General features: G+C 42.8%; 1 protein-coding gene across 17 annotated transcripts in view; it reads left to right on the forward strand.

The window, feature by feature from the left end:
• The window catches only part of MAD1L1 (mitotic arrest deficient 1 like 1), a 349,002-nt gene that overhangs the window by 149,646 nt on the left and 174,046 nt on the right, over window positions 1-25,310 (forward strand). For all 17 annotated transcript variants that reach the window (XR_011155161.1, XM_069029432.1, XM_069029437.1 and 14 more), the window contains one exon: window positions 18,207-18,263. Coding sequence is in view for 16 of the 17 variants with exons in the window: in XM_069029432.1 (XP_068885533.1) it covers window positions 18,207-18,263 (57 nt within the window). In the remaining variant the exon portion in view is untranslated. The remainder of the gene's footprint in view (window positions 1-18,206; window positions 18,264-25,310) is intronic.

Raw genomic sequence — 25,310 nt, forward strand, 5'->3', positions numbered from 1 at the left:
CACACAGCTGGTCTGCCTTGGGCAGGAATGGTCCAAGTTTCCCAACAGCTTCCAAGGTGTGTGGTCCCTTTCTGGAATGAGGCAATGGGATCTCTTTGGAGGCACTGCTGCATTCTCCAGAGCACTTCCAACCCAGAGTTTCCTGAAGTGTGTGGTCGTGTTCATGTGGCTCAGCCACCAGATAAATGTTTTGGTGCCTGACTCTTTAGGAATGGTAAAATTTGGGAAAATGGGAGAATTGGCTGGGAATGACCAGTTTCTCTTCAAACTAGAAGCTGGGCTTGTTCAGGTTATGTTTCCCAGAGGGGTTCTCAGGCCAGTGCTTCTTACCCCTTCTATCAGTGAATCAATCAGGCTCAGGCCAATAATGTCTCCTGTTTGTTAGAACTGCTACTTAGGCACCTCCTCACATCAATGAAAGCTTTAACAGCCCGTGGAAACCAAGTTCTGGGCAGAAAGGAAATAAATGTCTTCTGACAAAATGTAAAAGCTAATATTACACATCAGGACAGTGTTTTACATGGAAATTTTACCTCTTTCCCTAACTTTGAGTTGTATTAATGACATGAAATAGCTCTTGTCTGGGAGTCTTGAGATGTTCTGAACTTGTTGAGATTTGTTGATTTTTATAATCATTGGATTTGAATTCTGTGATTTGTAGTGCTTCATTTCAGAGTAATTGCATAATCTCTGCATAATTTAAGATTTAAAGTATGTAGTTGTAAGTGTTTTCGTGTCATCTTTTAATTCACGATGATGGTGACCTGTGAAAGTGAATTATATTTTTAATGATTATTTTCTGTTTAAAAACATCCTGTAAAGATTCCAGGGGTTTCCTGTGGAGCCTCCAAATAGGCTCAGCACAGCTGTGCCCTCTGTGTTTCTGTGGGGTCCAGCTACAGAGTTTTGTTGAAATCCTGTTACCAAATAGTTACAACATAGAAAAAGTGCTTTGAGAAAAGAACACCAACAGAAGCTTGTTCCCATGCTCTTGTGGATCCCCACACTCCTGCTCTTTGTAGTTTGCAAGGATTATAAGATCCATTTTAACGCACTTAATACTTCGGTTATTGTGGCAATTAGAACAACAGTAGTTGCTGTCTTGGTTTTCTTTTTGAGGCCCATTGATTCTTTATTTTGGCCTTCATTACATGCAGTAGAAGAGGTGTTTCTTCAGGGAACTAATTAGTCTAAAAAGCCTGGTTCAGCATAGTGCCTGAGCAGTTTGTCGAATGGGGCCTAAATGCAAGTGCCAATTGCAGTTGTTTTGTTTCAGAATATCAATAATTGTTCACCCTTAGTACTTCTCCACGTTGTGAACTGTTGTTTGCTCCCATCTGTTCACCCAGCCTTTCACCATGGCCTGGGTTGTCCAGAGGCTGCAGCACCTCCATTTCCTCAGCCTGGTTTGTCTTAAGGTCATGAATTCGAGCATGGCACCATTGCCAGTCAAAACAGTGAACAGAATTCAAAGGAAGGTGCCTGGATTTCTCTCTTTATTTTTCTTTTTCTTTTGCCCTTCGATGTGACCAGCCTACTAATATTTGGATAAGGCTGGGAGCAGAGTAAGTGAAAAACCCAGCTGATAGCAGTTCTCACCATGCTGTGAATAAAAACTAAACTGTTGATATAGATCTTCTCTGTTCAGGGGTGGTCCAGGTAAATTGTATGGAACAATTCTGCTTTCTCAGAGGCTTTGCAATTTATCTATTTGCTTTAATCAGTGTTAATGTCAAATGTGCTTTGATTGTGCTAAAAGCTTCTCAGCAAAACAAACTGAAAGTCCAAAGTTGTAGAGAAAGCCACAATCTCCCTGTAATGCAAGTTGTAACATTTTTCTTTTGAATTTTATTTATGCTGTTTAATAAAACAGGCAGTGCTGTAGAGCACATGTGCTATGAATCCAGCTGTGGTGACAGTATCATGGCTATGAAATGCATGGCACATCGATTTGACATATGGATGTGATTTATGTTTTCAATTTGTTTAAACGGCTCTAATGGCTGCAGCTTTGACACGTGTACGCTCAGATTTCTAGTTGTGTTCAAGCTCACATTAAAAACAGAACTGATTCATGGCTTAAGACATAGATTTTTATCTCTTCTGTGTTCCTGTGCCTGTGTTCCACACTCCCAAACGTGCGTTTTTGTGGCATTGACTTCGCTTCTTTTCGGAGAATTGTAGAAACAGTTCATTATCATTGGGAAGCTGATTCTTGGAAGAGTTGCTAAACCTAAATATTTTTGATTTTTAAAGGAAATCAACAAGAAGCTTGAAAGATTACCTGTTATGGTATTAATGGTGTGTAAAAGCCCAGTGAGATGTTCAGTAACCATAAACGTGAACAGAGTCATTACTTTGTAGAGGTTATTTTAAGTAGCATATCATGCATAATGGGAGAGGGTTTGAGGCTGCTTTGTATAAAGGTTACCACTGTACATTATTTAAATACACAAAAAAAATGATGAGTGTCTGTATCTGTATTAATTATTGAAGTATTTCTTGAGAACCCACAAACTCTGAATTTTTCATAAAATCTAGGCTGTGCAGTGCATTTGGGAACTGACCTGATAGCAGAGACCCTAAACCAGTGATCTTTGTAGGTAGGTATTATTGCTAAGATAGTTCTTACCAGCCCTACCCTTGGACAATTCTATTCTGAATACTCTCAATTTTATCAACATATGGATGCAGAATTCTTCACTTTCTAGTTTATAATAGGTCATTTCATTAGTGAAAAATGCAGCCTTAGGATAGATCAGCCCCCTGATATCTCAAATACTGAGATAAAATGTGTGCTTGTTTGACCTCCATGGACCTAGTCCCACCTTGGCAAAATAAGGTGCTGGTTTCTGAAGCATTCTGTGGCCTTTTGCATGAAGGAAGGTGATAGGGACAGCAGGAGTGATGTCTGCAGTGACAACCCCTGTTCCTCTAGGTGGGAACATGCAAGCAGTGACTAATGTTCATCAGTTATTTGCCTTGCACACGTGTGGGTGTGAAGGGGCAGAAGCCCCCCACTTGCAGAGTGCTGAAATGAGACACCCCTTCTTCAAAGGGCCTGGGCTGGAGCTACCTGGAGCCCCCAGTGCTGCTTCTGCTCAGAGGGGATGGATGTTGCCCTTCCTGCTCCGAGGGGATTGCTCTGTACTGTGTGCTTAAAGATCATCTGAGTGTACTTAATTGTCTCTCAGCTGCAGCATGGCAGCCCACAGAGCTGCTGAAAAGAGAGAAGTTGTTGGCATTATGGATGGTATTTATTTAGAGCTGCTCATTGTGCTTGGCAGAGGCTGCCTGAGGGGGGGGCCTGTGATGAGTGCAAAACTACCTATGCAGATGGATTTAATTCCTGGGAATGTGTACAGCTGTATAAAATACATGGTGAGTCTCAAATTCTTTTGACAAACGTGGTACCAAACACACCCAAGCTTGTTTGAAAGTGTTGGTTAATTATTTTCATGTATTATTACTCCCAAAATGTAAATGTACTCCCACAATGTAAATACACGTGTACACATATAGAAGTGTTCCTAGGAAAGCATCTCTAAAGAGCTCTAGATGAGTGATTTTACACTCTCAAAACAATAATGTCCCAGGCTAATTCTACAGGCTTTTTATTGCTTTGCTGTTTAGGTCCATTTTTGAAGACAGTAGGTGAGACCATCACTGCGGTGTAGAGAAATGACATTTATCTTCCCTGTGCAGCATGACCTTATCATTCCTAAGTGGCATTTCCTTTCAGGATAATGAGCATCTTTTTATTTAGGCCAGAGATCCACAGTCATTGTACCCCATTCCTCCAGCCCATTGACACTGGACACATTACTGCAAGTATTGTGGATATTATCTTCTGTTACATTCCACTTGCTCTTTGGATTACACTTTTTCTTCTGACCAGCAAAGGGGACTGAGAAAAGGAAAGGTCACACTCAAGTCTTCATGAATATCTGGAGGCTGCTGCATGGCACAAATACAGCCACTCCTACAGCAAATGTACATTTCTGTACCCTTCCTCTGTGGCTTCTTGCACAAAGAGTGAATCACTATTTTGGCATGTATCAACCTTGGACAAGCAAGCTGGTGTTGCCCTGGGGTCAGGCACTTTTAGGCACAGGTAAATGTGTGTAGATGGTTGTCTGCTTGGTTAAGAAGAAAGAAAATTGAAGCATGAAAAGAAGCTTAAAAAAAGAAGTGTTGGCAATTCTTATTTGTAAGTATTTTCGTGAGGGAGCTCTCTGTCATGCTCCATGGTGCTTTGCCACCAGGAGCCTCTGGAACAGAGCTCCCAGCCCTGAGCATCCCCACTGTGCCATGGAGGAGTGGCTCAATACAGCCTTTAGCTGTGTGGCAGGAGCTAATAACTGAGATTATTTTGGCACATGTTTTGACTCCCTTCCCCTGCCAAATGGAGATATCTCATGTTTCTATAGCACAGTTTTGCTCAACAGGCATTCAGGAGCAAGGAAACTCAAAGGTTTCTAATGGCACCATCAGGCACTTTCACCTCTTGCCTTGTCAGGCTGTATTTGCTGGAGCAAGAAGCAATTGTGAGTTGCTGGATTGGTTTCCTGAAATAAGTTGCTGTTTGGTCCACTCAGAGAAGATAAACACCCACATCTCAGAAATATCATCCTGTCTGGCATCTTTGGCAGTCTCAGCAGAAGGGCCAAGGGAAACAAATGGACCACGGCTAAGATGAAATTGCAGTGCTCCCTCTGGAGTTAATCCTTTCAGCCCAAAACCGAGCAGCACTGATGGAGCAACATATGGAAATGGTCCCTTCTGTTCCAATTAATTTTGAGAAAGCTGTAAATCTGTGCAGAGCTGACATGGGATCGATCAGCCTCCATCCCCACAGAGGAGAAGGCTCTGAGGAGGTCCTGGGCTGCTCACTGGCAAAGATCTTCCATGGAGTTGCAAGGAAATACTTTGCAGCAGTAGAGAAGATCTTTAAAGCTAGTCAGACTCCTTGGGAAGGGAAACCAGAAGGTTTTCTGCTCCTTGGATTCTGTGAGAGTCTCCTTCAGGCTTGAAAGAAGGAGCACAAGATTAAGAGGAGTAATTAAAAAGGATGCCAGAAAGCTGGAGACTGGGGATGTTGTGGGCAGTCAGACTAGCTGTGGGAGAGAGGAGGAGAGTGAGCAGACAGTTGGAACAAGAGCTGTGAAATAAGCTCCAGCTATTTTCAGAAGCAATTATTCAATATTTAAAAAGTAGTTTATTAGACATTTCCCTGCAAATGCTTTCCAGAAACTGGATCCTGTCTGGGTGTGACTCAGATTCCTCCAGCTCTGCTGCTCATTGACAGGAGTATTTTCACTTTTGTTATGATGTGGATAGCTGCTTAACTTTGTTTTGAGTCCACTCCTGGTTTGGGTGGCTCTTGACACAAGAGGGCTGCAGAAACACTTCCAGTGCTTTTCTTTAATGGCTGCACTTCATATGTTGAATCTGATACGTAAGAAAGACTAGAGAGTTCTAGTTAGTTCGTTTCTAGTAACTAATTTTAGTTACTAGAAAAGTCCAAGGTGGCCCACAGAAGCTTGACTTTGCAGTTACTGATAACATAAAAGCCTTCTCCAAGTTGTGGCTGTGAGGAGACCTTCAGGGCATCCCCAGCTCCAAGTCTGTGTGCCTGTTCCCATCCCTGATCCTGCACTCCTCTGGAAAACCAGAGGCAGAAAGGTATTTGCACATTCCCTACATTGGTATGTCTTTATGTCTCCTTATCCCTCCTTCCCACACCCTGTCTTTCTCGGTTTCTTTATATTTTTACCATATTTCTTCTACCTTGTCAGCCACCTCCTTCCCAACAGACCATTAAGCAATAACAAGAGAAAACAAAAAAAACCCCCTTGCTGTTCCCTTAAAGTGCTTGCCTTGCATTTGCTGCCTATTTATAGCTGATTCATTTAAACCACAGTGGCAGTCAATCAGAAATGTGGTGAATCCTTCTTTTAAGAGCATGCCAAGAAAGGATCTTTTTAGTTTGCTTGCTTTTTTTTACGATTTTTGCTGGAGCCTCTACAGTGTGCCTAAATTCCATTGGGATTTATTTATTTTGAATAAATTCTCAAATAAAAGTAGAAGAGTTTTGTTCCTCTTGTAAGAAGTTACAGGAGCATGACCATGGTGTGCAGGGATGTTTGATTTTCTTTGAGGGTATTTTACACTTTTTTTTTTTTTTCTTCCAGTTGGAATCTTGGCGGATTTTTTTATTTTTTCAGTGTGAGGAATGTCTTTGGATAGAGAGATTGTTAACCTCTGGGTTTTTCTCCCTTCAGTCTTTTTCCCTTAAACTTCAGGCAAATTCTGCCTCTAATCTGTTTATAGTGCAAACCTGATGGGGTAAAATACAGTAATTGTAAATTATGACTGCTCATTTGGCCTTGCAAAGGACACATGATCTTTAAACTTCAGTTTCTCCTTTTATTGAGCAGCTTGGTGCTAATCTGCTTCAGCCCTTCGTGGAGTTTATCCTGGCATATCCCAAACAACGAGGCAGGAGCTGTGGGTGAGACACTTGTGCACCACAGGTGAGAGATTGCACGAGGCCCACATTAATAAACCCAGCTGGACTTCTGCTGGCTCCCTGGGACATTCTGAGGTGTGTGTGGAGCTCTGCCAGGGTTTCTGAAGTGTCTGCAGGAAGGCTGGGAGCCACTGATTTATGCAATACCTGGAAATGGGAGTGCTTTACTTCTCATTCATGGAGGGGGAGCTCTTTGGTGAGGGGAGGTCTGTGCTGGGAAAAGATACTTGGCAATTTTCTTTTAATATTGAAAATCACTTGGGAAGACTAAGGTTGTTTTTGCTTTCCCAGACCAGGTTTAGAGAGCAAATACTGCTTGAAACTGGTCTCTGCATTTGCCAGAGCCTCTGTAAAAGGGTTTCAGCAGCAGGAGCTGTTCTAGTTTGGGGTTTCCCCCCTTTTTTTTGTTCTCCCCTTACTGCCCTTTGATTTTATGCCGTGATACCCTGGCAGGACAAGCAGGATGAGGCAGCATTATCTGGAGGGCTGATTCAGAAAACTGGTATAAATTTCTAAGAGAAATTCCTGCTTGGCCTCAAGCATGAATATACCTTCTATGTCAGTCTCTGCTCACCTTGCCTTGCTCACAGTGCTGTGCAGACAGTACAGGAAAATGAAGGTATAGACTGAAGGAGGACAATTATCCTGTTTGTTTTTCCATCTCACCACCCACAATAGGATTTGATTTTATGCTCTGGACCCTCCTAGGTCAGTTGTGTTTAGAGCAGCCAGCACAGATCAGCTGTGCTAAGCACACTGACATTTGGAAATCCCTGTCTGGAAGGGGAATTGAGCAATGAGCTTCTGCTAATTATAATAGCTATGTTTAAAATGGGATGTTTGCTTTATTCAGCAAAATCCAACTAGGCACCCAGACTAGAGGCTGGAAATGCTCTGGCAGCAGAGGAGACAGGTCCTCAACACACACATTCCCAGGGCGGAAGCGAGGGCAAGGCAAGCATTGCTTTGGCAGAGCAAACATTGCACAATCCTGTCCTGGGGGTGGATGTTGTTACCTAGCAACTCCCAACAGCGTTTGAAGTTTGTTGGAGACCCTCCGAGGCTTAGGCACTCTACCCACTGTTCTGCTGGATGCCAAAACCACACTGGCTGTGATTTCCCAAGCCAAGGATAGTGCTGGCTGAAACCCCTCCTTGACCTTTGTTAGAGCTGGGGCAACCTATGCAGAAGTGTTGAGAACCAGAACAGAAACTAAACTTGATTCAAGCTAGCAAAGAAAGTTTGATTTAAATACAGATCTTCACTTGCCAATGTTGTTTTCTGGCTGGCTCACAACAGTTGCCCAAGGAAGTGTGCCCACATGCCTGAGGGCTCCTGTTGGGAGTGTTTGTGGGGATAACAGTGAGATATCTAGGGACAGAGCTCACAGCATCATTAAAGACACTTTTCTGAACTATCACCAGCTGCCAGCAGCCTTGGGCAGCTTAAAGGAAGGCACTGGCCCACTCAGGGGTGTAAGGTCAGTGGGAGTTGTTCAGTAGCCTTGTTTTAGCAGCTAAAAGATTATCAAAAATGACTGTGATATTAGGAGAGTTGAATAAGAAAACCATAGCTGTGCTGCTGTTTAACTTCTGGTATTCTTTGTTTTATCCAGCTACAGATCATCTTTTTGGGGTCTAATCAATACCCCAAACCCTCTTCCTCACTGTTTCACTTGGGGCAGAGGCTTTCCATCAACACTGCTTTTGTCTGAATTTTTATTCATATTCTAACTCCACTGTAAGGCTTTTTTTAACTCTCCTAAGTCCTAGTGTTCCTCTCCAAAGACACTGGCCATCCACTCCTGTCTTCAGAAGCACTGACACCCTAAGGCTATGGGCTGTAGAGCCCTCTCCTTTCTCAGCAAACAGGAATATTTTCCAGGTATTCAACTGTCAGCTCAGTGGAAAGAAAATGTTGCTTTATGGTTGCTAGACTGACAATAACTCTTTATCCCTTTAAATTAAAAGTGACACACTCACATAAATCATTATAACAGTGCTGTGTGCAAACACGGTGCCTGGGTCCAGAGGAGTTATGAGATGACAGAGAATTGGGGTGAATACCCTTATTCTTGACTTTGAGAAGTGCAGTGACAATGAATCACTCTTGGTGATGAGATGCAGCAGTGCTGACTCATGGGGCTGAAATTAGAAGGGTTTTTTTAGGTAGAGATGTAATTCCACCATTTTTTTTATGATGAATGGATAAGAGTGAACATTTTTGATGGCTAATTTACAGATTTCATGAACTAAATGCTGTTTCTTTCCCTCTAGCTATCAAACTTAGTTGGAGGCAACTGCTGGGGAGAACTTAGATCCAGGGAGGTTGTACTGGCAAAAATGCACAGGAAGGAGTGAACAGTTTGGTAGGTGCTGGGTGCCACATTGCCACCACTTCTAGTTTTTGAGATTTCCTTTTTTTGGGTTTGGTGAGTGCTAATGTTTGCTTTCATCAAGGGAAAGCTTTGGAGCCTGAAGTCATTCTGCTGATAACCAAAGGACGGGGGGGAAAAAGAAAAAAAAAAAGAAGTAAATAAATGAGCTGGGCTTAAAATTTTGTCAGAAAATTAAACAAATACTCAAGCATTTGTTCCTCCTTCCTTCAACCAGCTTCATTATTGCATATAATGGCAAGGGATTCCGTTCCCATTAGCTGCTGTTGTCTTCTGTTTGTCTCTAGCTCTGCTTCCCAGCTCCAGGAGGGTTAATACAACCTGAGGAAACCATTGTGCTCACCAGATCCCAGAATTGCTTACAGTACCTGTTTTCAGAGCTCCTAAATAGTGAGGAATTACCAGGTTCCCTGATTTGCTACATCTGTTTCAGGATTGGGTGCTGGTATCCCTTCATTTCACCTTTAGACGTTTGACCACAGCACAGTGAAATTAATTCTCCTTAATGTCCTCCAGATACTGTGTATTTCTTTATCTATTTGCTATTTCCCTGTGGAGTGGGCTGGTACTCTCCTAATGTTTTTCACTTGCACTAATATATTAATAATCTTTTTTACTCCTGGCAAGAGATTAGTGGCTGACCCTCAATACACAGATTTTTATGCCAGGTTATCATTCTGCTGTTGAGTTAAAACTCTTGCTGGGGAGCAGCAAAAGAGGAAGGACTTCCTGCTCCATCTTCACACTCATCGGCTTCTCTGAGGCCACAAAGAGAATTTTAGTGGCAGAGGCTTCTCTGATGGGTGTTCCAGTGATAGGGAAAGGCTCCTTTGGAGAGTCCACCAGCATCCTGCAGTCACTTGTGTGTGTCCTGGAGATGCTGTGCTGGCTGACTGCATCATGCTGGAAGCAATTGGCTTGGCAGAGTTTCATCAGTCAGGCTGCCCTTTGCTGTTGAGGAAGCAGCTGCAAACTCACATTTTTTGTTTGGCACTGTATCCTCTCCCCAGGGGACTGCAGCACCATTTGATTAGGATGGAGGGAAGGAGACCTATTACACAAGTTTATTGTTCCCAGCAGAGCTGTGCTAATCTTTTGGTCTCTGTGCTCCTTCTTAGCAAGGTGCTGAATAAAAGCATCAAGGGAAACAGGGGGAGAGAGGAGTCTCTGGGGTGTTGCCCCTCAGCCTCACCTCAACCTCGGCTGTAGCTCAGAGACTGAAACAACAAATGATTGTTCTTGTTTTGAGATGTTTTTGCAAAACTAAGCTGGTTTTGTTACCTGAGCCCACTATTTTCCTGCCTACCTGCCTCATTTTTAAATGTTTCAGCCTGGCATGGGGCTGTCCAACCTCCAGGTACTCATCCTTTCCTGAATCCAATGCTCTGCATTTTTCCATCTCCCAGTTTGCTTCCCTTCCTTTCCTGGCAGCATCTGCCTGGGAGAACAGTGATGATGGAATAGATTTAGAGAAGTTCAGGGTCTTTCTCCAAGTTTTACATTTTATTGCAGCTGTGAAGGTCACCTTTGCTTTGAGGATCAGGGAGACAGGGTTGCTGCCACCTCTGAATGTGTCGGTGCCGGACTTTATGGTGCTTAATCCTTTTAGTGCCCGAGTGCTGTGGCCCATCAGGTGTGGTTTGTGTCAACAGTGGCACCTTGTGCTCAGAGATTATCCTTGTTCAGAGGTTTTGGAAGGGTTTTACAGAGTCAGTATTATCTTTAGGTTAGAGAGGGAGAGAAAAGAAAGGAGTTCCAGAGTTTAGTGCTTCGCCCCAGGTCTCTCAGCAGTTGTTAGGCAGAGTGGGAAGAAAAGCCAGGTTTTTGCTGCAGGACTGTGCAGATTACTTTAAGCTAGGTCAAGTGGTTTGCAGGAATAAGGATGTGGACAATTCCTGCTTGGAATCCTGTCTTCCTCATCTCATATCAGTTGTTCCACAGTCACTTTGTTAACACCCTTTTCTCATAGTCTAACCAGGGAGAGCTTGGGGTTATTTCATTATAATAAGCTTACTGTCGAGAATTCTTGACATTAGGAAGCGACTGTGTCTCTTAAAGAGAAGGAGAGAGATTGGTCTGTCCTTGAGACTTAAGAGCAAGAGAAAGGTGTGGTTATTATCCCTTCGTCCAGTAAATCTTGAAAGAGTGTTGACAGGAGCCCATATCTTTGCTAGGGGAGATATTTTCCCTGCATTTTCAGTAATTATAGCGACGACTTTGGCGATTTTTTCAATTTGCAGGATCATTTTTTTTGTTTAGCACCCAAGAGCTTTGCTTTATTCCTCCCTGATTTTGGTAACCAGCTGCTTTTTGTCTCTCACTGGGGGGCGGCATTTCCCTGCACAAATCCAGTACAAAACTGGTTTTCAGAGAAGGAGCAGCTCTTGTTTTTTTCATGGAAAGCACTCTCACTGCTCTGGACAAAGCAGTGGCCTTCAGTCCCTGGGTGTTGTGGTTTGCTGTGATGCCCAGGAGCACGAGTCCCTGGAGATGTGGGACATCTGGCTTACAAGCATTCTCGTTTCCCATGCTTCCTGTCCTTGTTTGGGGTGAAATTAAGGACTAAATTACATGGAGAACTACATAAACTGTGGCCTGAGACACATGCTTTTCATTGAGCTGCAAGCCTATGCTCATAAATTACGTCAGTAAGTAATGGTCTCTGCTTTGCCTGTTGCAGCTTTTCTGCAAGTCAGAGCGAGTGTGGTTTCACTGAATTTAAATTTCTGAAACACGTTCAAATGTTGTTGAGGAATTTTCCTCTTCACTTTTGCATCAGGCTGAGCCCCCTGCCACCTCCAATCCAGCTCCTGTGAGATAACATGGTGTTCTGGATGCTTCTGAGACAGCAGAAGAGTTTATTTGTAGCTGTTCTTTCCCACTTTATAGAGGATGTGCATTTGATTTTATAACCAGGAGAACTTTCTTGAGAGCAGCAAAAAGGGGCCTGAAAAGCAGCAAGGAAATTATTTAGCAATGGCTGGTACTAAAATGTCTTTCTGATTGTGATCTCAACTGACGCAATTTTGTGAAAGATTGGCAATTTCAACTACAAAGCGTCAAAATATGTTAAATTAGAAATGACCAGTTAGTTCAGAGTAATTCTGTAGTGCAGTTCAGAGGTGCAGAAACAATCCTGTACAGCTGCCCCTGAGCAATAATGGTGTGCAATGGGTTGAAGGCCACAAGTGTTGGCTAGCATGGCATAAATGGATATCTAACTTTAAAGTAAACAAGGAAATGCATGCATGAACTGTTGAAAGCTGAATCCCACGGGTGAGATTTCAGATTGAACACTAATGAAAATTTAATTTCGGTTCTCACAGTATTTTAATATGCAGGATGACAATATGCAAATAAAGTGAAGTCTGACTGCAAGTGGCTGATGAGTTACTTATGCTCAGTCTCTGCCACCCCCAGAAGTAATCTGTCTGTGGCTTTTGTGAAATCAAAGTTTTCCTTCTGTTTTCTCCACAAGCCAGAGCCTCGTTCTTTGCATGAGAGGTAATTAGTGGCTGCAAAGTTCTCTTCAGATTGTTCTCATCCTATTCCTGTGTTGCTCCATGGAACTCATCAGAGCGGTGCTTATGTTTCTACATTGGATTGAATTCTAATTGTTGCAGTCAGTGCTTTCCTTATCAGAACTGTCCTGGGAGTGCTGCCATGTTTTCAAGTTTCCTTCTGTATTTCAGCTGCAGCTTCAATGCACTTTATTTGCCTTGTGTTTCCTGAATCAGATAGAAAAAGGTGATATTGTGCTTTTTTTTTTTTTTTTTTTTTTTTTTTCTTTCCCTTCTTCCCCAGCCTATGGCACCAGACAAGCTGGGCTGGCTTGGACCCTGTAGAGGTCACATCACACTTTAGCCACACACTAAAGCCATCCAACTTGAGCCAAGAGTCTCCATCTTCTTTCTTCTTTTGTGAGCGATCAGGGAAATAAGTAACTGTGAAATTATCCAAGGAATGGGGGGCAGCCAGCACAAGGAAACTGAAGTGATTTGGCATGTTAGAACATACAAAATTCCCTATTTCTGTGATCAGTAGCTGATATATCCTTGTAAATTTAAATTGTGTGTTAACTCTCAAAGAGGAGAAGCAAGAATTTAACTTAGAAGTTAATTACTTTGGAATAGCTATTAATTAACGTTATACCTGAATTAGCCAATTATCACACTTGACTTGGATTTGCATACAACTGTTGCATATAAAATACTTCTAAGGGTATCTTGGGCTTCAGTGAGCTGTAAAAATGCCATTTTTTGCAGCTGTGTTCCAGCTCTGCCAGGCAAAACCTCTTTGTCCTGTCCTCTCCTCCCCTGCAGGGGTGCTGCCCTTCCAACAAGTGGCCTTCCTTCTGGGGACTCTCACTTGGGATTTATAGCTGTGAAAGCACAACCTCAGAATAGGCAGCTGTCTATGCTCTCAGGTATTTCACCCTGATGAGAAAGAATAAAAATTGCACTTCTTAATTTGAGGTAGTGAATGTGCTGCTTGTTTCTCTCCCTTGTAGAGTACCGACATTGTATTAACGTGACTGTTACAATAATCATGTTTTTTGATGAAAGCATAAGACTAAAATGATGTTTCCAAATGAAGGTTGTTTTGATTTATTCCCTGTATACAGCACGCCTAATTTTGCTTCCCAAACTCTTTGAAGCAAGCTTTTATTTTATGGTGCTGGCTGTTGCCACTGCTGAGCTGTACCTGTGAGCTATTTAATGTGCCACATCGAGGAGTAAATTAATGCAGGTCCACAAAGAGAGCGCTTCAATTTGCTAATTGCTCGTAGAGCAGAGGGTATTGTTGTGCAGAGAAAGACTGTTCATTAGAGACTGAGTAGTTAATTTTTCCCTACAAATGGGGCTCACATTTGAGCTGCTTGCCCATCGTTCAGGGCAGTCAGCTCACCATCAGCCCTGGGAGGGGATGTGGGGTGCTCTGGGTGTAGTGGGTTTAACAACTGCATTGTCACCACCAGGTTGCTTCAGTTTCATTCATTAAACCCTGCCTGACCAGCCTCCTCCAGTGCTGTCAGTGGAGGCTGACTTTTGGAAGGTCCAGAAGACAAATTATTGATGCAGGGAAGCAAGTTAAACAATTCAGAAATGTCTCCTTGGAGCTGAATCGGTTCCTCTCCTTGGAAACCGCTCCTGCTCCTCTTTCAGCCCGAGCTGCAGATTCCCAGTGAGGCTGGAGCACAGGTTCTCCCCTTCCTGCTGCTCTCTTTTGAGGATCACAGTCCACTGACAGTAGATTAGACTGTGTTTTCATGTAAGATGAATATTTTGAATTGACAAACCCTTTTTTTGAAAGCTGAAAGTAATTGAGTACTTGAGAGGATTTTTTTCCCCCTGCTTTGCTACTCGATTTTCCTTTACCTGTTTGTGTTGCCTTCGCTGGGTAAAATTGCACTGTGTTTGTATATCTGATTCATAATATCTGTTTGCATATCAGGTTTCTTAGTGCTTGAGCTCAGTGGTCTGTGGGAATTTAACACGTGTCTTAAGCAAAGAGAATTTCCTTGGAGCTTTAAGTTAACTTTTATGTGTAGCCTGAAAATTCAACACAGAAGTCTATCCTGCTGAGAGATTCCTGAGAGATACCAAGGTGGATGTGATCAATTGAAAAGCCCCTAAAACAGAGCTGAGCTACAGAGAGAATCACGGAAGGGTTTGGGTTGGAAGGGACCTTAAAAATCAACTTTCTGTGGACAAGGACACCTTCTTAGAGCAGGCTGCTCAGAGAGCCATCCAACCTGGCCTTGGACACTTCCAGGGATCCAGGGGCAGCCACGGCTTCCTGGGCAACCTGTGCCAGGGCCTCAGCACCCTCACAGGGAACATTGTTTTTTTAATGTCTAGTCTAAGCCTACTCTTCTCCTGCTTGAAGCCATTCCCCCTTGTCCTGTCACTACCTACGTGGCTCTTCCCAGAGCAGAACTCTGAGATGGGACTGGCAAACTGCTCCAGCATCTGCTGGATCCCTGTGCCTTCCCACCACTCCTGAATGTCCCAGGTCCATCCGTCATGTTTTCCTTGTCTGGATGTGGCCAAAGATGGCTCAACCCAGAAACCTGACAGCTCATTCCTGAGAAGATACATTCCAAGAAACAACACAACACTGTTTTTTTTTTTTTCAAGTCTTTTCTGGCAAATGCCTGGGGAATGGGAGCAGGGGCTGAGCAGGCTGCCAGGCACCAGTCCAGGGCCCTCTGCAGCTCCTTCCTTCCATGGCTGTGGGGGCTGGCAGCTCCTCCCCAGCACTCTGATTAAGCGAGATGTGGGGATAAGTTCAGAGCCTAATTTCTCCTCCATAATTAAAAATGTGTGCATCTGTCATGCTGCTGGTGATTAGTTTGTATTTTCTTGTGGCCTAGAAGGAATATGGCAGTGAATCACTTTGCAAGCAGCTGTCCTCTAACAGCTGAGGGAGGTTCAATATTTGATTTAAGCTAATAAAAAGTCTGGGATAGGGCTGATGTTTACAAACTGGACGTGATAAAGCATCCAGATCAGCTGGATCACAGCCTGGCAAGTGCAGACACTGGGGACCCTGCTGAGAGTTTGGGCTTTGTCTTGTGCTTCCCCACCTGTGTGGGTAGGTGGGCACGGACAGGGCATGGGAGGGTCCCCACTGCGGGCTCCGAGTGCATCCCACGGCATCAGCAGCGCTGGGGAAGCCTCCTTGTTTCCAGCTTTGTCACTGGAACAGCTCTCAGTGCATTAAATATGTCCCTTTTGCTCTTCTGTGAGAGTTGTAGTCAAACCATATGTATAAAAATCTTTTAATCTTCATAAATCATTTCTTCCAGCAGTCTAGTAAGTTTAGTAGCTGCTCTCTGAATTCCCAGTCGTTACTGACTCTTTCCCTTGGAGATGAGCTGCCTAGAAATAAATGCAATGAAGAAAACCTACTTTGTGATTTAGTTTTTATCTGATTGCTTCTCCAAATTGTATTGATCTGCTGTTGTTATGCTGCTGGCTTGGACTTGCTGTCCAGGTTTCTCTCTGTGTCTCTGTTGGCACAGCACCTTGAAATGGTTATTTTCCCCAAGCCATATTATATATAAGATAAATTATGGCATATTTCCTGCTTGTGTTTTCAATTTCTCCCATCCCTTTGTATTATTTCTCTCTTGCCTAAAAGGTTTTTCCAGCTTTCTCCTGAAGTAAAATATGTTGGAGTCTTTGCTATCCTTTTCTTCTGATGGTTATGGAGGTATTATACTTTAAAATACTCTTCAACCCATCTAGTTAAACAGGCTCCTAGGGTACTGTTGCCTTGGTGTTATAAATAAAAACATTTACACTATGAGGGTGACCAAAGCCTGGCACAGTGTGGTGGGCTGATCCAGGCTGGGTGCTAGGTGCCCACCAAAACCACAGGGGATTGAGCCTTAAGGGGATTCACACTCTTCCAATGTGGGTTACTCTGTGATTCTAAAGGAGTCTGTGTGAACAGAGACTTGACCCTCAAATTCAGTTACTGTAAGAAAATACATGATTTTTAATGTAATTTTTAATTAAGTAATTCTTACATCTGGTTTAGAATAGGCTAGTGGTTTTCATCTAAAGGTCATCTTCATATGGATAAGGCTAATAAATATACAGAACAGTTGGGGTAGTTTGTAATCAAAAATATTCAGTCAGTCTTGGGGAGTTTTGCAAAGTTTATGCCAGCACCTCTCCTAAATGACCTCTCTGAGGCCATGTTGTCTAATTCTTCCCCAGGCAACTCCAGCCTGCTGCTGTCATTGTACCTGCTTCGGTAGCAGTGGGGAAAAGTCTTTCCCAGATGTCTGCAAATTTACAGTTCCCTGAGGTTTCCACATCAAACTTGGTGATCATTTCATTTTTTCTCTTTGCTTGCTTATCCAGGCACTCCAGTTTTGGTTGGGGCTGGCATCTCCTGCAGTGTTTAATGAGGGTGTTTCATTCTCCTGGGCCAGGTCCCAGGCTTGTATTAAAACCCTTTTCATCTTATTTCAGTGTCTGTTCCTCAAATAATGTCACATCATCCCAGGCCCTGCTCAGCAAGAAGCTGAAACTTTTTCAGTTTCTGCTGAGCTCTGGGGCCAGGGAAATTTTGAACTGTTTGGTTGTTTGTTTGCATAATGGAACTTCTGCTGTGCTGAACACTTAGGCTGTATTTGTTTGTTTGCTTGCATTTCAGTTCAGCCTCCAAAGCTGAATGTTTTGCCTTTCATCATAATAAACTGCTTGCTGTTTGTCTCTGGTTTGGATGTGGCACTCAAAAGACCCATATTTCATGTGGTGAGAAGCTGAGGGACTCTGGAGGGTTTTAATGAATATTTGCTTGAAATTACGCAAATCAGTTTGTAGGAAAGTTGTTTTTATTTCTTTTATTTGTTTACATTGTTTTAATTATCTTCTCTGTCATTAGTGACTATTTTTTGGGCTTTCTGCTAAGCAGAGAAAGGCTGATGGCAGCCTTAGAAGAGTGTTGGAAAATCAAAGATGTGGGAAGTAATAGCACTCATGTTATGTGTGGCTTCTCTTAACCATCTCCTAAATACCCATTTTGTTTAAAATCCTTTTCCATAAACAAAACTCTGTGAAAGATCCTCTTCTGAGTCAAGTATCTGTTTCCCCCCAAATTATGCTGGGATAACAGAAGATATTTCTACTCAAAATATAAACAATCTCAAATCAAAATTTTCCTTTAAAAAAAGTAAAAATGCTGCATTGGGATATTTTCTCACAGAAATCCAGGAGGTTTATGTTACAGAGCAGATTTTCTTAGTATTTTGTCCCACAGCATTTTGGAAGGCTTCTAAACCCAGCCCTGGACCCCAGAACTTCAGGAGAACATTTTCTATGGTGTCAACTTGAAGCACGCACTCCTTTCCAGAGCTATGGAGCTAAACCTCCTCTTCTTCTAAGTTAAGCTTGGCAAAAGTGGGTGGCTTTTAGACCACTCTTTCTGCAGCTTGCAAAGAAATGGAGTGGAGGCATGGTTCTGTCTGGCCCATGAGACTGAAATTTGGGCTGGCTCATCTAGTGGCATTCTCTGCAATAAACCCGTTTTTAATTGTGTGTGTTGAGTTCAGGCTCTTTGGGACAGGATTGTCTCATGGCATGGGATGCTGGCAGGACAGAACAAGAACAAACACAATTCCTTCTCAGTGCCATGAAAATCATGGTGCCCTGGGTGAATTTTTGGGGGGAGAGGGGAGGAGGGGATGACAGTCTTATTAAACTTCTAAAATGACATCCTAGAATTAATTTCCTTTTTTTTTTTTTCCCCTGTGTCTTGAAGGCTCAGCTATCTCAGGCTCTGGAAGAAGTGGGAAACCACAAGCAAAGAGCAGAGATGGTAAGTGTTCAATTTCTGCCTTTTTTTTCTTCCCTAGTTGTTTTACAGAGCAGTAATATGCAAAGTTCATTTAAACAGTGGATCAGTTCTAAATATTCAGAAATGAACAGCAAATAAACATTCTAAAAGTTTGTGTTGCTGCTGCCAGTCTTTGCACTCCCTGTCTCCATGCTCACCTGGAAAAAGCGTTGAATGAGATCTAGTGGTCTGTCTTCCTTTTTTTTGGCAATTCCTTTTCTCCTTAGCAGTTCTAGATCAGAAGCAAGCATTTTATTTCATGCTGAATTAACTCCTTTCTTTGGGGGCCTTTGCTTCAGTCTCAAGCGTTCAAAGGACAGGCAGATGAGATACAAGGGAATTACCACAAACTATTTTTTTATAATGTCTGTTAATTTTCTGCTGGGTTCGTCTGTTTTATTGGCACTTCCCTCAAGGACCAAAAATAATAAAGGACACAAAACCAGGTAGTTGGGAGGTTTATGTGCAATTTCATGACTTGAATATGATTCTTTATACTCAGGAGTAAATGAGGTGTCAGTTTTAAGCCATCTCGTGAACTGATGTTCTTGCTAATGGATGAATTGTGGGATTCCTGCAACTTTTTCTAGTCACAAGGAAAACTTGAGCAGTATCCAAGATGCAGAGACTCATTCTGTAGATGTGATTAATTTTATTACTAATATAAAAATAGGCCTGCATCACTGGCTAGTAAGTAGGTGCTAAACAGACATCTGTTCTAAAATCCAAATCATAAACTACAGTGCCAACACAGGGCTTTTTAGACTTGTGCTGACCTCTAGTAGGGCACTGAAGGGCAGGATGAGGTGCCCCTGCTGTGCTGTTAATGGGTTGCCCTACGTGTGTTAGGATCTTTTTCTTAATTTGTGCCTCTTGCTGTTTCAACATCAGATTTTCCATCACGAGAGCATTAATTGATTCCGGTTCTGGGGTGGTCTCACATTATGGGCAAACATTTTCGTATGCCCAGCTGCTTTCTGTGGTAACACAGGCCACAACTGATACTTCCAAAGAAAACTGAATTAATCCTATTTGCCATCTGATCTCATTACGTGCTGCCTTGTTACAGTTTCAAGTTCTATACAATCAATTTTGCATTCTGCTCGCTGGACGTATCAGAGGAAAAACTTGCTGTGATGTTTTAAAAGTTCTGATGTTCTGGGGTTTTTTTTAACATTTTAAAGTTTTTCTTTTGGGCTCATTAAGCCTGGATTTTGAGTTGTTTGCCTTCAAAAATTTGTTGTATGAAGCAGGCTAGCAGAGGACTGGGGCTGGAGAAACTGGAACTTCCAGTGTTAAAGCATTAGTTGGTGCTGTGCATCCTCCATCAGCAGAGGATAAAGCAGCAGTCAGTGTTCAGTGCCTATTCCCAAGGGTTTCTCAGTGGAAAACTCCTGGTCTTGTGATCTTCCAGAAACTCTTACATCAACCTCCCATGAACAGGCTGTTTTCTGTGGTGCTTTAGACCGTGGATTGCAGATTGTGAGGTGTGGGCTTTATTCAGCAGCTTGAATTTATTCAGTAAAGACAGGAAACTTAATTCATACAGAGGAAAAGAGATTTTTTTTTCCCTCTCTTGAGGGAAAACCTGATCGTGTAGCTCCTTCTTTTCACTGGTGTAGATGGTTCTTCTGCATCCCCAGTGGAAAGCTCCCTGGTAGGGAAAGCTGTTGTCACTTTGTGTCTTCTGCAGTGTTGGTGGTGACAAAGGTCTGTCCCCTTTGGATGGGGCTGTTCCACAGCTGCCTGCCAAGGGCTCCTGTGGATGTGCTACCAGCCCCACTGTCCTCCCTGCCATCCAGCAAAATTATCTTTATGTAATTTTTCCCCCCCTCTCCAGATCAGTGTCTCACCTGGATGGCCTTATTTTCAGACTCCTTTAAATTTGACACTTCAGCAAAATTATTTGCCTGGTTTGGATTCTTGGCCTCTTGCCTTCCTTTTCATCCCTTTCACCCATGAACCTCCAGTCTCAGTTTGACGTTGAGCTGGGAATGCTGGAGGGCTTGTCCTGTTCTGGGTGCTGACAGATGTGGATATTGCTTTCCATCAGCTCTTCTGCAAGCAGGCCGTGACTCTAAGTGAAATGGAACAACAAACATCTGTCAGGTGCTCTCATGCAGTCTGGGGAATCTTTGGGCTGCTTCTGGGACAAACCTCTGTGCAGGTGACATCTCTGCTGCCACCCTGAAGAGCTCTGATGGCTCTGCCACCCTCCCTGGGGCACTGGAAATGAAGAGATGGGCTCTGGGGCCAGGGAACTGGCTGATGGCACCTCACTGAGGAGTCCCATGGGCTTCCTTCTATCAGTGGGGGCATCTCTGGTGCCCTGGTAAATGATTCATTTTTACGTAGCAGTATTTAAAAGTGCAGTACTTGTGGGATAAATCTGATGGGATCGTGGCCTCAATACAACAGTAGCTGCACACTCAGGACCCTCTCCTCCAAGGACACAAGCTCAGGGAGTTGTGTCCCCAGGGAAAACAGCAGATGAAGGGCGGGGGGGTGTGTGTGTGTGATAGGGAACCCTGTGCCAGGCTGGAGCAGAAGGGAAATGCTAGAGGAAAATGGGATGCAAGTGGAATGGAGTGGCTGTTCTGGCTGCTCCAGTCCAGGGTTTCATTGCTTGTCAACTAAAAAGTGAATGTGCTGCTGGAGGAACAACAAAAAAAGAAATTTAAATGTCTTCAGTTAATTGCAGTTGACAAGACAAAGGCAGTTTGACTTTCCAGTATTAATTAGCAAACCCATACTAATTAGCTTGTATAAGCACAATTCATGCCTCTTTCCCTAAATGCAATTTATATTGCAACTGAAGAACTCTCTGGGCTGTGCCTCTGTATCATTAACATACTTTGCCCTAATTAGACACGGCCAGTAGTGGCTGGAGAAATGAGTTTGTGATTACAACCATAAAAAAACCCTCTAATATTTTATGTCCTTCAGGGAACTTGAACCTAGAATTTATTTTTTGATTTAAGAAAAATTACCCTTATCATTGTGCTGTGTAATTAACAATGAAACTTTGATTTTCCTCTCCCTCTAACCCTTCACTTATTTATTTTTCTTTATTCACAGGTTAAGCATGTTCATACTGTAAGGGAACAGTGCCTGCCCATAAGACACATAAGAGTCACCCCTCTCGATAGGGCTCAGGTCGCTGAGCAGCCCCAGAAATCCGTGGGGTTTGTCTGTCTTTCATTTGCTGAATGTTTGTTGTTTGCAATTTTTTTGTATGAATGTGTGCTTTTTTGACAATTTTATCAGCACTGGAAGTTTTCTTTATTGAGGCTGGTGCTACAGTGTCTTTATTTCCAGGATGTGCCAGGAGGTTGCTCAGAGTTCACGCAGCTCCCTGATCTGTGGTCCTAGGATCTCATTTCTCATGATATGCTGGTTTAGTGCTCTACTGGCCTAAAGCTGAGAGCTTCACTCACACCAAAATATTATTTGTGGAAAATGCCTTCTTGTTTGTTATATTATTTTTCTTTCCTTCCCTGAGGGAGGGAAACAGAAGACGTGTTCATTTTTGTAATTTTCGTTTGCCTTTTTCATATCCCTTTATAGACACGAGGAGATTGTTTGGCTCAAGCTTGCCATCCAAGCAACAGCTCTGATCTCTGATCTTATGCTTTCTTCCAGTCTGGTTCTGTAGCAGAGGGCATTCATGTCAAGATTTTTTGTTCTCTATCATTAATCCCTGAGGGAAGCTAGCTTGGTATTAAAAAAGCATCACCTGTGTTTTCATTACCCTGAGGTTCTCTGGGTATCTTTTGGCTTTCATCTTCAAAAGACAGCTTGGCCCATGTGGGCTCTGAAATCTATAGACTGCTCTTTGGAAAAAATTAAATTTCACCCTCCAGCAGATTAAAAAGGATGGATATAAGAATCAGAAGAGTTGCTCAGCAGCATTGGAGGTAAAGAAGATTGGAAGTCCAAGAATGCCACCGTCACCAAATGAATGGCATAAACTGAGTGTCCTTATAGAGGCAATAAATGCACCTTAAAATTAATATAATGAATGCCCCTTGCCTTGAGGAAAAGTGTTGGTTAACCCTTTGCAGAGAACAGGAGACCTTTATTTAAGAGCAGCAGGTCAGCAATAGTTAAAGAATCCATCATGTGTTCAGTCTGATGAAATCATAATGTTTAGGATTAATTTAAATGTCAGTGGCTGCCTACACTGATGGTTATCAGGAGTAGAAATGGAGACAGAAGGGAGAGTGCATGAAGGAAATAAACTCAGAGAACACTGAGCTTGATGTAGTTGGGAACTAGCTGTTAACTGGAAGGCAACATGGAAAAGTTATTACCTGTATTTTTAATTTACAGGTAACACCAATGATAGTAGGAAAAAAGTCAACTTTATTATAGAAACATCTGCCTGGATTACTGGCCAATAGAGCTCATTTAATTCTTGTTTAAGAGTTACTGAACATAAAGCAAGAAATACAACAGACCAAGAACAAAAGTGGCGTTCATTACTGGAAATGTAAATTCTCTGTATTATCTGTAATAGGAAGGCAATTAAATGTGGGATTAGAGGGCTGAACCACAGTAGTTGTAAATAAAAATGAAACTTTGCTGGAACATCTATAGAACCAACAGATTGGGAGGGGCAGGAGAGAATTGACTGGTGCAGGAAGTCTCCATCTATCAAAAGTGTATTACATAATTTCTGAATTGATTTATCAGGTGACAGCTAATTTCCTTCCCATGTGACAGATTTTATCCTAACACCTTATGTGAGGCCAGCAAAGCCAAGACAGATGAGCAGTGTGGCACTTAACTGAGCAGCAGGGTGAATAGTTCTAGTAAGGCAATCTTAGAGAAATATCCACTCCTCAAATCAGATTGAAAAGCATGAATCTGGTTATAAAGAGACAGCAAAAGAAGCTAATCCAGAATGAAATGATGCAGTAACAGAAGACTGGAAGAGGACTTTTAGATCATAAAGTCCAGTCCTTCAGTAACTGAGGCAAATGCAGCATATATCTCAGTTCATAAATTTATCAAGCTTGTCTTGAAACTGCTTTGGTTGTTTGTACCATTACTGTCATGGAAAGAGTGCTCTGACAGGTGAAATCTTCCCAGTTCCAACTGAAAATATATGTGCAGCTAATATCCATTTTTTTCTTGTGCTAATATTCTCCTTAAACTACAGTGACTGTTCTTCCTCCCTCGTATTTGTGCTGTGACATATTTATAGAGAACAATTGTTCTCTCCCAGCCTTTCATTTGTCTAGGTTAAACAAATCAAGCTCTTGCAGCCTTCTCTTAAAGCTCTTCAGTTTCCTCATGAATCTTGAAGAGATTTAAAGAAAGCTGCCTCTTTCTGTCCCTCCTTTGAAGATGAGTAATCAGAGTGGTCTCATTATTCCAGGTGATGTTCCAGCAGTAGCTTTTGCAAAAGTGTCTTCCATAGGATCATGGAGTACAGGCAGGAACCTCTTCCACTTCTGTGGTGGAAGATCTGAGCTGCATCCAGGTCATCATCAGTTCCCAGTGCCACATGGTGCTGATGTTTATCCTGGGATCAGTTCATCTGCTCCACTCTGTCCTCCTCTCGAGTTTCTGGCTGAGGAAGGCTCAGTTTGTAGAAGGTTTCAGCTGTTTTGGGACTTGCACTATGACTTTTCAGTTCTGTGCTGTTCCTTCAGTTTTCACGTAGCTTCCTCTTTCTGATCATTTTATGCTTTTCTGTGATAAAGCCTCTGTGCTATCAGTAATAGTGTTTGTGCATTTATATTTTTAGACCCAAGGTCTTTTGTGAATTTTGTTTGTTTTGAATGTGTCTGACACATCTTTTTCTCTGTCAGGTCTAGTTTTACTTCAGCAGAGCCATTTGTTGCTTGTTTACTTCACAGTGTTTGTATTATTCTTCACTTTATCATGCCATCCTGTAAATTCTGAATGATGAGTTGTTAGAAGAGGGGGATTGTGCAGGAGTCATTGATACCCTATTTTGAATCTTCCCCCTGTTTTAACTGTGGAGCTTTAGTTTTGAAGGTGGAGTGAGGCCTAGAATAGAGGCAGGGGAGTACACTTCTCCTTTCCCTTTCCCTGGCAGAGAGCTCTCAGTGCCTGTTGTAAACAACTACATTAAAACTGGTCCCTGCTATTCCTCACGGGGTAGGAATACAGTGAGCTCTGAGGTACACAGACAAGGTTATTTTTTTCTCCCTCTCTTAGCCTGAGGAGTGATGAACAGCCTCAGCTGGTGTGTTGCACCTGCTGCATGTTCCCTCTTAGAAAATTCATGTTCAACACACAACACCGTGGCACCATCGGAAGCATCTGTGGCACGTGACTGTGGGCAAAGCAGGGAGCGTGGAGGGAGCCTTGGGATCCTGGTGGATCAGTGCTGACAAGCTGCCTGTAGGCTGGAGAGGTGATCAGCACACTGCACCCCTGCGCGTTACTATCTCAATGCTATTTTAATTAGGTGAGAAGGAGAGACTTAGTGAGTCAATTCTCGTGGTTTATCTCTGTTTTAAAAATCTAGCCGGGCACATGGGATCAGATAGCACATTCCCTTCAAATTAAAAAGAAATAAACGGTCTGTTTAAAAGTCCCATTACACAAATGAACCTGCTGTTGGATCCATTAACGGGGAAGTTTTATGGGACACGGCAGCACCGTTTGGTTTCAGCAGGACTGTTTTCGATTGCTCTTCCAAAGTGATAAGAGCTGACGTGGGGTTAGGACTGTCAGGAGGAAGAAATGTGCCTTTCTGAAGTGGAGAGCTGCCTTCCTGCTGCTCTTCCCTGTGGGACAGGTGCTGCCAGGTTGGGGGTAAATGGTCTGACCCAGATGTGAAGAGCAATTCCAACTCAGATGGGACTCATGGACATTGCCCTAATTCCCAGCCCATCACTTGGGGTGGCCTCCATGCCACAGGTGTACCCCTAAAACCTGAGCTGTATTGACAGGCACAGTTATAACAGGAACAAGGACTGGAGAGGGAGGAGTGGGGAGGGTTTTTTTCTCTTCAGTTGTTGAGTAGAGGAGAAAAGTGAATCATTTTCC

The sequence above is a fragment of the Aphelocoma coerulescens genome, chromosome 14 (genome assembly GCF_041296385.1).
Source record: "Aphelocoma coerulescens isolate FSJ_1873_10779 chromosome 14, UR_Acoe_1.0, whole genome shotgun sequence".
Taxonomy (NCBI): domain Eukaryota; kingdom Metazoa; phylum Chordata; class Aves; order Passeriformes; family Corvidae; genus Aphelocoma; species Aphelocoma coerulescens.